Source organism: Rattus norvegicus, chromosome 5, assembly GCF_036323735.1.
Source record: "Rattus norvegicus strain BN/NHsdMcwi chromosome 5, GRCr8, whole genome shotgun sequence".
NCBI lineage: Eukaryota > Metazoa > Chordata > Mammalia > Rodentia > Muridae > Rattus > Rattus norvegicus.
This window is the reverse complement of record NC_086023.1, coordinates 140,671,117-140,686,886: the sequence shown is the minus strand read 5'-3', so window position 1 is coordinate 140,686,886 and position 15,770 is coordinate 140,671,117. Positions and strand designations below refer to the sequence as shown.

Genomic DNA, 15,770 nt, shown 5'->3' with positions numbered 1-15,770 from the left:
TCAGTATATCCTCTTGGAACCCCAAGTCATAGCCTACTCAGAGATGACCAAAGTCCTCTGCCAGTGATGCTCAAGTTGGGGCTCCCTTGGTCCAATGACCCAACACCCTGGTCCTATCAGCCTGCATTTTCTGGGGAGTAGGATGTGTGGTTCATGACATATCAGGTCATAGCAGCTTCTGCGAGGTCAAACCTTGGACTTATTCTCCCAGCACAGCAAGCTTGTTCATCCAAGGGTAGGGCATTCACTGCCTCTCTGATTCCTACAACCAAGGCCCCAGGCAGAACAGGGACAGAAGTCAGAGAAGCCACAAAGTCGGGGGTTCAGTTCACATCCTGCTCATTCCAGTGCCAAGTGTGCTCACTGGGCCAGCCAATGGCTTCAAACAAAGGAGGGGGCTTCAGGGAGTCAGATCAGAGCCCTGTCCACAGGAAGAGTGGAGCCTAGACAGGGGGATTTCACCCAGATCCACTAAGGACAGCAGATGGCTTCACAGTCGACAGAGGAGGTCAACTTACACCACCAGCTATGACTTTGCTAGTGGACCCTGCCCGTGGCCCCTGTCCTTTCTAAATGCAGAAGCACTCTATTACGCTGGCATGATGGCCCAGCCTACACAGTGGGCTGCTTCTTCTTCAGTGGTCTTGCTGTTTGTCTGTGGGGCCTGTACAGGACTCCGACTGGCCCTGAAGAAGGTGACCATGAAAGGCTGTCTGGAGTGTGGTGCTTGTTGTTGAAGCAAACCAGCCGGGCCCGGAGAGCCTACATGAAATCCTGCTTTTTAAAAAACAAAACAGGGGTTGGGGATTTAGCTCAGTGGTAGAGTGCTTGCCTAGCAAGCACAAGGCCCTGGGTTCCATCCCCAGCTCCAAAAAAAAGAAAAAAGAAAGAAAGGAAAAAAAACAAAACAGCACAAAGATCTGGTGGCTATTAGGTTGTCTCCACACCCAAGGATGGCCCCCACAGTTATGTGTGGATGGGTAGCAGTGCTCTCATAATACCCAATGAGAAGAAGGGAAGCACACAGGGTAGCATTAGACGAAGTAGAAGTAGGTAGTGGTAGATAGATATGACAAAAATACATTGCATACATGTATGAAAATTTCAAATCATAAATACAAAACATTATTAAAAAGCAACCAAACAGTCGAACAGTATAACAACCACAGAATCAGTCTCCAGAATACCCACTCGCATGCAGCAGCTCGCTTTGGGGGTTTCACCTCCCATCTGCAGTCAGGTTCCCTTCTGGTGTCATAACAGGACTGGGAACCATTTCCCTCTGCGCCCGTGTGAGATTCCTCACACCAAAGCCCGACGACGCTCACGTTCTGTGTCACTAACACAGCGAGGTTGTTCAGCTGGCTTGTTACAAGCGCCAATGCACACATACATGCATACATCCTCATATGAAATCTCAGGCGCTGATGCGGCTCAGAGGAAAGGTTCTTGCTTAGTGAGCTCAAGGCCCTGGATTCCACTACCCGTGCTGGAAGAAGTGGAAAAGAACCCAAAGGGCTGAGGCCACAGCTCGGTGGGAGAGCGCCTGCTTGGTCAGTATGAAGCCCTAGGTACGACCCCAACACAAATCCAGGATGAAAACAAAACACATGCATATGTGCATGCGCACTCAAGTCTGTTTACACGGCTTGCACTCTACCAGGCTCTCCCTAATCCACTGAGGTCAAGGCCACTGTCGGCCTGTTGGGGACAGTCCACTCAAGGGTGAGCCCTTCAAGCAGCTGGGCTCCACACCAGGTGTTCGCCAGCCACGTGAAAGGAAAACTCATCAACTCAACCTTCGACCTATGACCTCACCTGCCACCAACGAATGTGGGGGCTGCACTGTGCCCTCCAGAAGAGATGTGGATGAGGCAGGCAGGAAGGATGGGGTGCAGAGTGAAGATGGCGGGGAGCAGGTGCTGTGAGCAGGCAGAGTCTCAGGCACAGAGGGAGAGCTGGGGAGGGCCTCGGGGCCGCACACTGGGAGGACAGAGCAGCTGTGAGCAGGAAGGGCCTTGAAAGTCACAAATGACACAAGGGGCAGGCTTGGACCCAGGGCAGGCCCTGTGTCCCTGTTACTGTGAAGACCTAGAGCCATGGCTGCTGGGGACAGAGGCCATCAGTGCTCCAGGCATCAGTGCATCAGTGCACACAGAACTGCTTCAGAGCAGCCCCTGACTGAACTCCTCAGAGCCAGAGTGGGGAGTTGCTGTGTGGGTTGGGGACATTTGGAGGCTCTCAAGGTAAGGTGAGCCGGACTGAGAGCCCATGGGTGCAGCTAAGCCAAGGTTCCCATTTTACAGGTTCACAAGTTAAGACCCACTGAAGACGAACTATTCAATGCCTGGAAGAGCAGCTGCAGACATGGCGACTCCTACCCTGCCCAGCACAAGGCAGAGGCCGGAGAGAGGGTGGGACAGAGGCTCAGAGGGACCAAGGCTTCTCTTCTCAGAGTTCTGTTTCTGAGAGACCTGGAGAAGCTGCTCCTTGGCCAGGCCAGAGTGCACCTGCCCTACCAGCTTTGCTCCTTGTGCCCCATCATTAGATTGGACCCCAACTAGTGGTGGGCACCAGGCTTCCCAGCTCTGGAGAGAAACACATGAGGGGGTGGTGAATGCTTTCTCAGTGTGTGCACGTACACACACACACACACACACACACACACACACACACACACACACACACGAGCGCGCTTTTCTCACTTTAGTTTCGAGCTCACAGATGCAGAAGGACAGATCCCAGAGTTGCGACGCTGGGGTCAGGAAGTCAGGCCAGCCGGACTTCCGGAACAGAATGTCAGTGTGGCATAGGCAACAGTGGATACTGTACTTCAGGCAAGCCCATCAATGCCATTGCTCAGGTTTTGGACTCCACCTGTGCTAAGGCCCAGCTTCCTCCCACACACACTGGGACTGTCAGTGCATAGTGGGTCTTCCAGGTGGAGTACCAGCACTGACCATCTTCCCAAAGTCTGACCCAACAGGAAACACACCTGCCTCCTTTCTCGGGACACACAAACAGCTCCCGGGAGGAAGTTGGGTGCAGGCAGGATTCAGGGGAACAAAATTAAGGACAGAAACAAGCACCTGAGAAGACAATCCTGAGGGAGGAAATGGAGGTTCCGCCTCCTGATCGGGGTCCACAGTTCTGCATTTCGTGGCAGCAGTAAAGTGGCACCAGGTGCACTCTGGGTAGGATGTCTTCCAGCCCCATGGCTTTCTCCATGTTTTGTGACTCAGTTATGAAGGGCAGCACTGGTGTTGAGACCTCTCAGGGAACCCTCTGGAGCTGTGTATGCGAATGTCACAAAGTGGGAGAGGGGGCCCAGTGTTCTCAGTGGTTTGATCAGAAGGCTTTAGTTAGGGAGGGACAGGACACACAGGTGCAGGTTAGGGTTTTTAATTAAAATCACATGGCTCTTGATAGATACCATCTAGCAGCAGGACGCCAGAGTGAGGAGCCAGTGTGTCACAGTGGTCAGGTGCTGCTGAGGATGTCCAGTTGTCACTAACTCGCAAATCGTCCCTGGAGAGCTCCTCAAGCATCAGATTTAATCTGCTGCATGGGCTTGAGGTTGGGGCACACCTTAAACGAACAGCCAGTGGTGGCCTTAACCTCGTCCAACGACGAGCCCTCCCACAGCTCCACGAGCTTCAGTCCCTTACTCCGATCCACTTCAAACACCGCTTTCTCTGTGATGATGAGGTCGACGCAGGACTTGCCAGTCAGCGGCATGGTGCATTTCTCTAAGATTTTGGGCTGCTTTGTCTTGGTGCAGTGCTCCATGGTGACCACCACTTTGGTTTTCTTACTAGACACCAAGTCCATGGCCCCGCCCATGCCCTTCACCTTCTTGCCTGGCACCATCCAGTTGGCCAGGTCGCCGTATTTAGAAACTTGCATGGCACCTAGCATGGTCAGTTGGATGTGTCCGCCGCGGATCATGGCAAAAGAGTCATCGCTGGCGAAGAAACAGCCCCCGGGAATCACCGTCACTGTCTGCTTGCCCGCGTTGATGATGTCGGGATCTACTTCCTTTTTCAAAGGGAACGGGCCCAAGCCCAGGATCCCGTTTTCACTGTGCAGGTAGACGGTCATCTTGGGGCTGATGTAGTTGCTGGCCAAGACAGGGATCCCGATGCCCAGATTGGCATACATGCCGTCCTTGAACTCGAGAGCCGCGCGCTTGATGATGCGCGTCCTTTTAGGGTCCTGGTCTTTGCTCCCGGGTGCGGGCGGGCTGTCACGTGTGGTCAGGCGCTCTATGCGCTTCTCGAACCTCGGCCCCTTGATCACGCGTTTCACGTAAATGTTGGGGATGTGGATGTCCTCCGGGGCGAAAGTACCCACGTCCACGATCTCCTCCACCTCCACCACCGAGATGTCCGCGGCCTTGCACATGGGCACGTTGAAGTTGCGCGCGCTGCCCCTGAAGATCACATTGCCCGAGCGGTCAGCCTTCCAGCCCTTGATCAGGGCGAAGTCAGCGCGGATAGCGCGCTCCAGTAGGTGGTGTTGGCCCTCGAACTCGCGCACTTCCCGCGGCTGACTTAGAGTAATCAGGTGGCCTTCGGGAGAGTACCGAATCGGGACGCCCCCTTCCTGCACCTGCGTGCCGTAGCCAGTGGGCGTGTAGAAGGCGGGCACGCCCGTGCCACCCGCGCGGATGCGCTCTGCCAGGGTTCCCTGCGGCGTCATCTCCAGCTCCAGCTTCCCCGCTAGGTAGAGCTGCTCACAGAGCTTGTTCTCCCCCAGGTAGGAGCACACCACGCGCCTGACCTGCTTAGAGGCCAGCAAAATGCCCAGGCCGAAGTCGTCCACGCCCACGTTGCTGCTGATGATCTTCAGGTCCTTCACGCCCTTGGTCTTCAGCGCACCAATCAGGTTCTCCGGGATGCCGCAGAGCCCGAAGCCCCCGAGCATGACGCTCGCCCCGTCCTTGATGCCCTCCACCGCCTTCACCGGGTCCGTGTAGAATTTAACTTTCCCGCAGCGGGTCGTAGGATAGTGGCGGATTAGGTGGTGGGGCAACGTGGGCTGTGGGCGGTGAGCAGAGACCCGGCGTGAGAACGCCCAGGCCAGAAGCCTCAGCGCCGCCATCGTCCGCGAGCCACGGGGCTCCCAGCTCCGGGACAGAGAGGGAAAGGCCAGGTGCCCCTTGTGAGAGCAACGCACATTACCTCTGCGCTGCGTCATAGAGCAGGGAGGAGGACACTGACAGGGATAGCCATAGTCTCACTCTGCTGAGGACACCCTTGGCCATCCCTGCTGCCTAGCCTGCGTCTCAAGAGCCTTGGAAAGACACTCCAAACCCATGTAATGCTGCTGACAACTGGCAGTGAGTGCCGGGTTCCACTGTACCCAAGAGAGCTGCCCGGAAGCAGGGGTGGAGGTGGGGCAGAGCCCGGTTAGCATCCCCTCCTGGAGGGGCTGAAGTCCCTGCTGTTAAAGTCCTCTAAACTCTCCAAGCACCTTGTCACTTTCCCTAACTCAGAGGGATCCCTGCCTTCCACCTCGTTGCCCTCTCCTTCCAAGTTATCAACTCCAGGACTCCAGAGTGACCAGGATCCTGCCCTGTTGTCCTTTTTCTCCTCCCTGCTTGACATAAAGGAAATGTCCCAGGAAACCCCTGTGAGTGACGTATAAACATCTGTATCCATGGAAACAGGCTTCTGTGCTGAGTTACAACTCTGCAGGGCTGTGAAACCTCAGGCTCTGAGCTCAGAAAGCCTGGGATGCAGATCTCCCACCCTTCCTTCCTCGTACAGACCTCTCTGAGTGGAGGTCTGCTGCCCAGAGAGAAGGACCCTTCCCCACCCCACCCCCGAGAGGACCCTGGCTCTCAGGAGGTCAGTTGCTATGTATGAGGGAACAGAAGGCATTCCTGGCTGGGGCCTCCCCATGTCCAGGCTCTCACCAGTCTGCTCAAGTCCTCCCCAGTGAGAGGGCTCTGTGTACTGGCCTGATGGCCTCTGCTGGAACCACCTCCCAAGACCCCGGGGCAGCTCCCTGCTAAGTCCTGGAGCCTCACCATCCTCGGTTTCCACATAGAGGCGGAGTCCCAGGTCCTTGTTATGGTTCAGCAGCCATCGGTCACTGGCTGCTGTGATGTCCAGCACCAGCCAGCCCTCGTCCCCAGACCGGAGCGTCTGAAGATCCAAAAAGAACAAGTCAGACTCCCTGTGGACATGAAAGAACAATTAACCAAGGGCTGAGGGAGGCTGGCACAGCTGCCTGTATCTTGTGCCTGCCTGGGGGACCAATCTCAGAGCCTCTCTCCTGCTTGGCTCTGGCTGTCCTCCTTTGGTGCCACATTTCCCTGATAATCAACCCTTGATGTATTGCAGAGTCCAGGTGCTGATGGGGACACTGGCTCAGTGGCTCCGTGCTGTGACCTAGTGAGGGCCCCACAGCCACAGTGGTGGCAGGAGTTCCAGGTCAAGTCCCTTTCTCATGTCTGAGGCCCCTCTCCTAGGAGGCTTCCCTTTCCTCTCTTGGAAATGCACCCTCGGGACTGGACCCCTGCTGGAGACTGGACCACGAGGCTATGAGGTGGGGTGGGCACCTGGGCAGAGGGATGGTACCTGTTGGAGCGCTCCTGGACCACTTCAAACATGCTGATGTGGAGGGTTGTGTTGGGCGGGTGGGTGCTGGGCTCTTTGTATATCCGGAACTCAGCGGCTGTGACAGCCTCACCAGCAGGGATCTGGGTTAAGTCAAAGTGGAATTCCTTCCAGTGTGGCTCCTGGTAGCCCAGGGTACGGTCGTGCTCCACTGGAAGACAAAGTGGGAGTGGGTCATCACAGTGCCTCCTCCTCTCAGGGCTAGGGAGAGCCACAGAGTCTGAGAGCCCAACTAGGAGACCGCAAAAAGTTGAAGAGAGGATAGGATGGAGGTGACAAGTGTGACCCAGGGTGGGTGCAGCTGTTAGGGCAGAGGCCAAATCTGAAGCACAAATCCCACTTTTTTTTTTAAAAAGATTTATTTATTTATTATATATAAGTACACTGTAGCTGTCTTCAGATACACCAGAAGAGGGCATCAGGTCTCTTTACAGATGGTTGTGAGCCACCATGTGGTTGCTGGGAATTGAACTCAGGACCTCTGGAAGAGCAGTCGGGTGCTCTCAACCGCTGAGCCATCTCTCCAGCCCACAAATCCCACTTTTATCCAAAGCACAGACACGCCCACGGAGGAATATTTAGGGAGCATCCCCTGCACATTCTCTTTGGTTTTCACTTAGCTTTCCTTGTTTGTTTGTTTGCTTGGGGTTTTTTGTTTGTTTGTTTGTTTTGTTTTTGGCAAGGGTTGGGGGGAAGTTGGGGTTAAGAAAAGGTTTCTCTGTGTAGCCCTGGCTGTCCTTGAACTCACTCTGTAGACCAAACTCAGAGTCCCATATGCCTCTGCCTCCTGTGTGCTGGGATTAAGTGTGTACCCACCACCACCCAGACCTTCCTTTGGCTTTCAAATGCTGAAATATCGGTGTTTCCAGAAAGCAAGAGTTAAAGCAGCTATGTCTTCCCCAAACCTAACAGAGGTTTTAATTATGTGTTTCCAAGTCTTTAACGATTTCCTCTGTGGTCACTAAGCTTGCTGGTCACAACCCAGGTCCTAGAAAGCACTAGGTTGAACTGCCCAAGCAAACCTGAAGACAGCTTTCCGTCTTCCTCTAAGGACCCGAAGGCTGTAATGGCTGGTGCATAGTGGGGCTGGGGAGGGCTGGCTAAAAGATTTGCTTCTGTAGGGGCAGGTGGAGGTTGCAGTCCCTGGCCAGGGGATGGAAAGGATAGAGTCACACAGCACCTCGGGGCGTTTTTGAAGTTCTATAATCAGAGCAAGATTTTCGTAACCTTTCTCTAACAGATGTAGTTCTCTCTCTGTTCACTGGCTAGGTGGGGAGGGGAACCAAAGTGAGCAAGACAGTTAAGCTCAGCACTAAGGAGGTTTAAAAAACAAGAGGGAGGGGGCTGGAGAGATGATGGCTCAGTGGTTAAGAGCACTGTCTGCTCTTCCAGAGGTCCAGAGTTCAATCCCCAGCAACCACATGGTGGCTCTCAACCACCTGTAATGAGATCTGATGCCCTCTTCTGGTACAGCTACAATGTACTTACATATAATAAATAAATAAATAAATAAATAAATAAATAAATAATCTTTAAAAAAGAAAATAAAGGAAGAAAGAAATAAAAATAAAGGAAGAAAGAAAAATAGAAAGTAATGGTAAAAAGTCTTGTAGATGTGTGTGGTAAAGGGTGTGACCCCAGAATCATTGCCTCCCCACGCCTCCCCCAACTGGGCAATGTCAGTTCCTTGTAGGTAGTATTAAGGAGTCATGGGTTCCAGAATGATGGGAGAGGGGTCGAATGCTTCCCATAGGGTGCTCAGTACAGTCTTTGAGAAAGTAACAAGTAAGGTCAACAGGTAAGTGTCGGCAGATACGACATGCAATACTGATAGCAAGGCTGTGCAGAGGCATCTTGCAAAGTCATGTGAGTTGACCATTCCGTGCAAGTACCCCACACACGCCGCACAAAGCCATGAAAAGACATGGCGAAAGCAATGTCCTGGCCACAGAGAAAGCTATACTTGGTCTCCCCAGGTACCTGTGCTGGTTAGTTTGTGCCACTTTGACAAAAGCTCGAGTTATCTGAGAAGAGGAAACCACAATTGAGACAAGGCCTCCATTAGACTGGCCTGCAAGCAAGCCTGTGTGGTGTTGTCTTATGATTGATATTCCAGGACCCCGCCCACTGTGTATGGTGGCACCACCCCCTAGGCAAGTAGTCCTGACCTGGCTCAACAAGCCACGGTGGGCAAGCCAGTAGACTTGCATTTCTCTGTGGTTTCTACTTCAGCTCCTGGCACCAGGAGCTGCTCTGTTTCTGCTCTGTTTGATTTCCTACTCTGACTTCTGTCAGTGATGGCGTGTGACCAGGCTGTGGGTCTGTCCCCTTCCCTTGTGTCGACAACGGGTTATGTCCCTGACTTAGCTGCCTTTCTAGATGGTAGCTCTTTAGAGCAGTAGCTGAACGTGTCTGGTGGACGGGCTGCCTGCAGCAGCCTGTGTTTTGTGGACAGAGGGTGAGCTTCTGCTCTTCCTGGGACACTGGCTCCCAGGGCTGGGGTGCTGCTGTTGGTCCGTGCGACCATATCACGGTGAGTCCCCACTGGATACTGTGATGTCTGCACTTGCTGTGAGATTTGCTTCCTTTCCTCATGGGGTCCTTGAGGGTGGGGATGGGTTCCCTATGTCCTGAGGAAAAGGGGCGGGGTCTAACTGCTCTGTGCTGCTGGTACCAAAGACTGAGGGGCCCACCCTGGACTCCTGTAGGATCTCAGAGGAGGATGGGGCCTGGACTCCTGTAGGATCTCAGAGGAGGGTGGGGCCCTGGGGTTGGTGACCCGTGCATCCTGCACCTGAAGGAATTTCTCCCAGCAGGAGCCTCAGCGCTGTGGTGAGGCCCAGCCTCACTCCTGAGGTATTTTCAGTTGAGTCTCCCTCCGCACTGGCTTTCTTGACAGGCCGTTTCCATAAACGGCTCTGCACACATAATTACCGGTCCAGTCCTCAGCTGGCTCCAGACCCCAAATTAAAAGGGAACACCCGCACAGGCGACCACATCAAGCCTGCCGAGGTAAAAAATAATTCCCAGGAGATGTGAGCAAGGACCAATTCCTCCAGAAGAAACTCAAGGATGTGGTCCGTGATGACACATCCCCTCTTGCCTGAGGGGAGAGGAGGTGGCTTTTGTGAGGAGGTGGCCTGAGTGTTTCTCTACTCCGTGACTCATCCCTAAAGGATTCCCCAGCCTTAGGAAAGGGTGGGCATAATTTGGGTAAGAACTGAGGTCGTTGAGGTTGGAGTTCAGAGAGAGGAAACTAAGGCCCAGAAAAGGTTCTTTGCCAAGGTCATATGCACACACGCTCACACACACACACACACACATGCACACACACACACATGCACACACACACATGCACACACACACACACACACACACACACACACACACACTACTCAAGGTCTGTTAACATGGAAATGAGTGAGCCTGGAGTTCAACAGTGGCATGTTGGGGTGGAGGTGACTCTCAACATGTTCTGTCCTCAAGGAAGCCACTGTCCCCCTGCTGGGTCTGATGGACCTAGGGGTGTCAGGAGGTACTCAGAGATGTGCTCACTGCTGCCACCACAGGGATGGGGACAGCCAGCATCCATCCCATGTGATGCAGCTGTCGTGCTCCCTGACTCCTTCCCCTCTGCCAGTCTGCACCAAGCGTCAGCACACAGATGCCCTGTAACCCGTGGTGGGACGAGGGCTGTGGGGAATCTAATCTGGCCTGCTTCCATATTCGGTTTCTCTAGAACCAGGAAAGATGTGGGCTGGCTGTGACCTCAAATCTGACCGGCAGAAAAAGCCAAACATCCTAAGAAATGTAGCACCATCAAGCTGAAGAAGGCTTGGGAAAGTTGTCATCTATTAAGACTTTCCAGAAATGGAGGTGGTCTTGAGTTTAGTTCAAGGGTAGAAGTGCTTGCCTGTAAAGGCAAGGCCCCAGGGGAGACAGGTGGTTTGAGCTGCCTTTTGTTTTTGTTGTGGTTGGTGTTACTCATGTTTATAATCAGGGTCTCAGTAAAGTTCCCAGGCAAGCCTTAAGCTGGAAATGCCTCTGCCTTAGCTTCCAAGCGACTAGGTCTCTAAGGCAGCATCATTAAGCCCAGGTCAAAGCAACTTCATTCAAGTAAACTGGAAAGAACCAAGTAGCCATCAATAAATATAAATAAATTGTGGGCTATTCATTCAATCTAATTCAAGTCTAAAACCAAGACCAGAAACAGAGACTGGGGAGGTACTGAGCAGTAAAGGACTTGCTGTGGAAGCACGAGGTTGGAGATTCAGACCTCAGAACCAACAAAGCTGGACAGGCAAGGTGGCTGCTTGTAAGCCAGCCCTGCAGTAGCAGAGATGGGCTCTGCAGGGCGAGCTGGCTGGCTAGACTTAGTGGAAGTAGTGCGCTCTGCAGTAAACAAAGGGATGGCCGTCAAGGAAGGCACCAAGCATCAGCTTCGCCCCTCCCTGACAAGCACATGCACTCATGTACCCAAATGCCCACACACATACGAACATGCACGAACATATGTACACAGACATGTACGCATAATTAAAATAAAAAATGTATTTGGAAATAAAACAGGCCGAGTGAATTTTTGCCAGTAAAAAAATCGAAAAGCCACGGAGGACTAGTAAAATCGGGGTTCCCATAGGAGCCCCTGGTTTTGGATTTTATATACTGAGTATACGAATCCAGCTTATGAACAGGATTCTCAGCTTGCAGGTCATATCCACATTTAGTCTAGTGCAGTAGCTCTCAGCACATCTAGGGACAGGACAGGGCCCAGGCTGAGGGTAAAAGCAGCTGTGCGGAAAAGGGCATTAAGCACAGGATACAAACAAATGACTGTGTGACCTTGGGACTATCACAACCCTCTCTGAGCCTCAACTCTCCTGGCTGTACTTGTGAATGCAAATGCAGGAACAGATGTGGAGGTCTGGATATGTGGCCAGCACAGCTGTCACCTCACTCAAGCCCTGGCAGCCCCTTAAAATGAGCACCTCGATCTCACAGAGGGGAAACTGAGGTTCAGAGAGGTGGGCCAGGAAAAGCAAGATCACAATGAGAACGCACAGCATCAGGATGGGAATTCTTTCTGTGTGACTCCCAGGTCAGAAGTCCCTCGGCCCAGCCCTTCTCAGGTTCTCTTATCTCCAAACTGAGAGCCTGGAGGAGGCTGGTGGGGGGGGGGGGTCTATCATCCCTGACAAACATCTTCATGGCAGTGTGTGCATTCTCTGTCTCTCCCACTAGAAGTTCATCTCTGAAAGGACACAGGCAGCGTGACTGTCCCCACAACTGGAACCAGGAGCCAGGCCTCAGGGCACATAGTAGGCACTGCATGACTATTTGTGGGAGGAATGAATGGATGAATGAATGAATGAGTGAGTGAGTGAATGAAGAAATGAAGGAATCCCCTGGGTAAGAGCCAAAGGAAGTGATCCTGAGGTCTCTGATGAGAAAGTATCTCCGGCCACAGAGCTGGCAGGGGCAGCGGGAGACCTCAGCCGGGTCTCCAATGCTCACACACTCTTACTCTTTAATATCCGGCCACCACAGTTCATTGCTGCCCTGCCCTTGGCCACTGGAGGCCTTGGGAATAAAAGCTCCTGGGCTGGGAAAGGGGTCAATGCATGTGCTGGTGGCTCCACTGTGGTCCTGCCTGTTACTGCTGTTTGTGCCTCAGTTTCCCCATCCAGAACAGAGTCATCTGACATGAGCAGAGCTTCCTTCCACCCTTGGGAAAGACAGAAGGGCCTGAGGTCACCCTGCCAGGGCCCGGGCAGGGAGCAAGCAGGTTCCTCTGAAACAGACCCAATGATCAGGGCTGGAGGCATCTGTTTTCCTGATACTGTCCCTGCAGATGCCTGGAAGGAACAGACCACAGAGAGGAGGACGCGCGGGCAGAGACAAGCAGGAACGAGGGCAGGTCTGGGAGGGTCTGAGTCAGGGTCTGGTGCTGAGAGTACCCGCTTAGCTCAGGGCTCTCCACTCTCTGGGCACAGGGATGGACACCAGGGCCAGGAATCTGCTGTCACATCTGCTCCTCACAGTCACAGCCTTGAGGCCACTGCTGCCGCTGCTGCTGTCAGCGGCCTACTGGTTCCAGGGCTCTGACCTTCAGGATCGGCCTGGCTAGCCAACAGAACAGCACCTGGGTACATGTAAATCACCACACAGGGCCCGGTAATCACCAGGTAAAAGTCACTGTGGTTGGGAGTGTTTACTAGTGTGGCTAATGTGCCAAAATAAGGAAGGCACTCTGATGAGTTTCCCACACCATCCTCACCAAACAGCCAAGACCTACCCTTTAATCCCATGGATCCTACTGGATACTCAGGTAAAATGGGGGAGATGTGACTTGGTAGGAAACACAATCTACCGTTTGGAATCCATAACTGTGGATGTCGCTTTACACATGCTATGGGCGCCTGAGCTAGTCATTTAACCTGGGTCCACAAAGCAGGGATTCCCAAATAATCCACATGCTGTTGCTAGGAGCCAACAACAAATGGAAGAGAGTGAAAGGTCGAAGATCTGGACCGAAGGAAAATTCTAAACGCACGGACACACAGCTTTTGGTTGAATTTTAGAATCTAGGTTTAAATGTCTACAAGACAGACACACGGAACATCGACCTTATGCCCCCTTTCTGTGTTCGTATGACACAGGGTCTCACTCTGACGGCCAGACTGGCCTTGAAGCCGTGGCAGTTCTCCTATCTCAGCCTCCTGAATGCTGGGATTAAAGGTATGAGCCACCATGACCAGCTTGCTTGAGAATTATGTTGTCATATGTACAAAGCTGAGCTGCTGGTAGCTCGGGATAGGGATCATCAGGGTTTGGAACAGGTTCACTCTCCAGTGCCTTCTACTTGTCCACTTGTCACCTCTAGTGATCCACTAGGAGTCCCAGAAGGGAGCAATGACAGGCCTGGAGAGAGCAAATGATTTTGCTCCAAAGGCCCATTTTGGTACTGGGCCCTGCCCTGTTCACCGCAACAAGTTCCTACCAGGGCTGTTCGTGTCTTGACCCAGGGAGAAAGCTGGGGGAGGGGAGGAAGGCATGGGCTGGGTGGTGACTCATTTCGATCCGAGGTTCCCCTGGGGACATTCTTGGGCAATGCTATGCTCAGTCCTTCTATTCCTGCACTATAGGTCAGCCTGTCCTGAGGATGGAGAACCAGCCTCAGTCCCACATGTACTGTGTCCTAAGGACGCAAGTCTGGTCTTTAAGCAGGAATGTTGTATGGAGGTCCCATTGGCTGCAGCCCCTCCTGGCCACGGGCTCTCAGTGCTGGCTAAGGACCAGTCAGCTTTATCTTTCACTGTGCTCTATCCTCACCCCCACCCACATCCCCTCCCCCCACTTCCCTCCCCCACCCCATCCCCACCTTAGCCATCAGCAGCTGTAAATCAGAGAGCAGAAGTGTGGTTGTGTCCTTTTCCTGAAACCTTCAGATTGCTGAGGAAACCATAGCCTGCCGCTACCCCCTACACTCTGCTTACCCTCTGGAAAGTTCTCCTTGCCCTCCCTAGAAGGAATGTCATAAAACTGAGCACTGGACGCAGAACCATGCCGTCTGGGCCTTATCAGGCTGTTTCCAGGCTGCCTCTGCCTCCCTCACCTTGCTGGAGAACTAAGAGACTGTGGCTGTTCCGGAACTCTGCTGCTGGAAGGACGAGCAGCACTGTGCATACAAGAGGCCGGTGGCCATGCCAAGGCCCTTCCTTGCCCTGCTCTCAGCTCAAGGCTTAGTACCCAGCCCGAAACAGGAACAAAGCAGGTGGGGACCTGACCAAAAGGACTTAGGACTACAGATAAAGGCTTTGGGGAAAATACCTTTAATACTAGTAGGAGAAAATGTCCCTGATATCTAGAGATACCCGGAGAAAGGAAGAGTCGCTCTTTGTGAGAATGGATTCATAGCTGCCCCTTGGGTCATTCACTGGCCTGAACACTCTCCATGCCAGGGCAAGGTCCCGCCACTTTGACCTACATGACTTTAGTCATGTCTGAGTCTGTCCACTCCACCTCCTGACACTGCACCCCACCCACCCACTTCCTACTGCACAGAAAGAGCCTGCTGTCCGGTCATGAAGGTCAGGTCTGGTCACTTTGATATGACCACAGGTTTCCACACTGAACTTTGTCCCTCTCTTCAGGGCTGCATTTATCACCGTGACAGCATCACGGCCTCTGTTTACTCATCAGTCTCCCCAAGACTACCTTCCGGTGCCACCTAGGGGACCTGGGCATTACCAGATTCCTACTCCCAGGCGTCAAGGTGAAACAAGGCCTGGGGAACCCGCACTAGCACTGAGACTTTCCAGTCCTGACCACTGTAGTCCTTGCTTCCCTGTGATGGAGTCTGTGCACCCGTGACTCCCTGTGGCAGGGGCCTCATGCTCCTAGAGGGCAGCCTCCCCAGTCAGGTGGCTAGGATAGTCCCTCCAAGACCCGCAGCCATGCGCTCTCCACGTGGAGACTGCGGACACCCTGGGTTCCTCCCCACACTCACCTATGTTGACAAAGCTCATAATCAGGTCAGCGCGGTGCAGATGAGGCTGCGGGGGCCCGTTGCCACTGTCATCCGTCATGGCATGATACAGGTTCAACATAAAGAGGGGCGCAGACGCTGGCTGCTGGGCAGTCGCTAGTGGTGCTCGAGATCGGGGCCGCCCCGGCAACCCCAGCACCTCCCGGATCTCGCGCTGCATGTCGCGGGGCTCGCGCACTCCCAGTCGATGCTGGGGAAAGACGTGCGGGGAACGCGGGAGGTGGCTGCTGCCCAGCACGCACAGAGCCAGGCCCAGCAGCCAGAGGAGCCCGGGACCCGCAGCCATCTCGGATGTTCAGCGGACTCGCATCCAGCGACGCCTCGACGACAAGGATGGGACAGCGCAGCGGATCTCGAGTTCGCACCTGTCCCGGGCAGCTCTACGACGACTGCGCACCACGCGCCCCGCAAGCAGTTGCTGCGTCTGTAGGTCCCGCAGAGCAACGTGGGCCCGCGCGGTGCCAATTCGCGAGTGTCCGGAGCAGAACCGGCCTTCGGAGACTAGAACTCGGAGCGCTTCCTCGGTTCCTCCTCTTACTGAACGCAACCAATGGGGACTCGGGGGCGGGCCCGAGCGCGGACACAAGTCCACACAA

The 15,770-nt window shown here is 53.8% G+C and overlaps 2 protein-coding genes across 5 annotated transcripts in view; both read right to left on the bottom strand.

The window, feature by feature from the left end:
* Positions 1 to 15,770, bottom strand: part of Bmp8b (bone morphogenetic protein 8b) — a 25,334-nt gene extending 9,564 nt beyond the window's left edge. For 2 of the 4 annotated variants that reach the window (XM_039111230.2, XM_002729526.7), the window contains exons 1-3: positions 15,136 to 15,768; positions 6,588 to 6,777; positions 6,035 to 6,183 (exon numbers count right to left, since the gene is read on the bottom strand). In XM_039111230.2, the coding sequence (XP_038967158.1) occupies positions 6,035 to 6,183; positions 6,588 to 6,777; positions 15,136 to 15,460 (664 nt within the window). In that variant the 5' untranslated portion in view covers positions 15,461 to 15,768. Of the gene's footprint in view, positions 1 to 3,089; positions 3,254 to 6,034; positions 6,184 to 6,587; positions 6,778 to 15,135 lie in introns of those variants that run through there. The other 2 variants (XM_063288622.1, XM_039111231.2) reach the window with 2 other exon arrangements.
* Positions 3,387 to 5,141, bottom strand: Oxct2b (3-oxoacid CoA transferase 2B). The gene has a single exon (NM_001012221.1). It carries the CDS (start codon positions 5,101 to 5,103, stop codon positions 3,541 to 3,543), a length of 1,563 nt encoding a protein of 520 aa, NP_001012221.1. The 5' UTR covers positions 5,104 to 5,141; the 3' UTR covers positions 3,387 to 3,540.

Bases quoted from the DNA above. Each gene is read 5' to 3' on its own strand.
- Oxct2b (NM_001012221.1), bottom strand. From the start codon at position 5,103: ATGGCGGCGCTGAGGCTTCTGGCCTGGGCGTTCTCACGCCGGGTCTCT.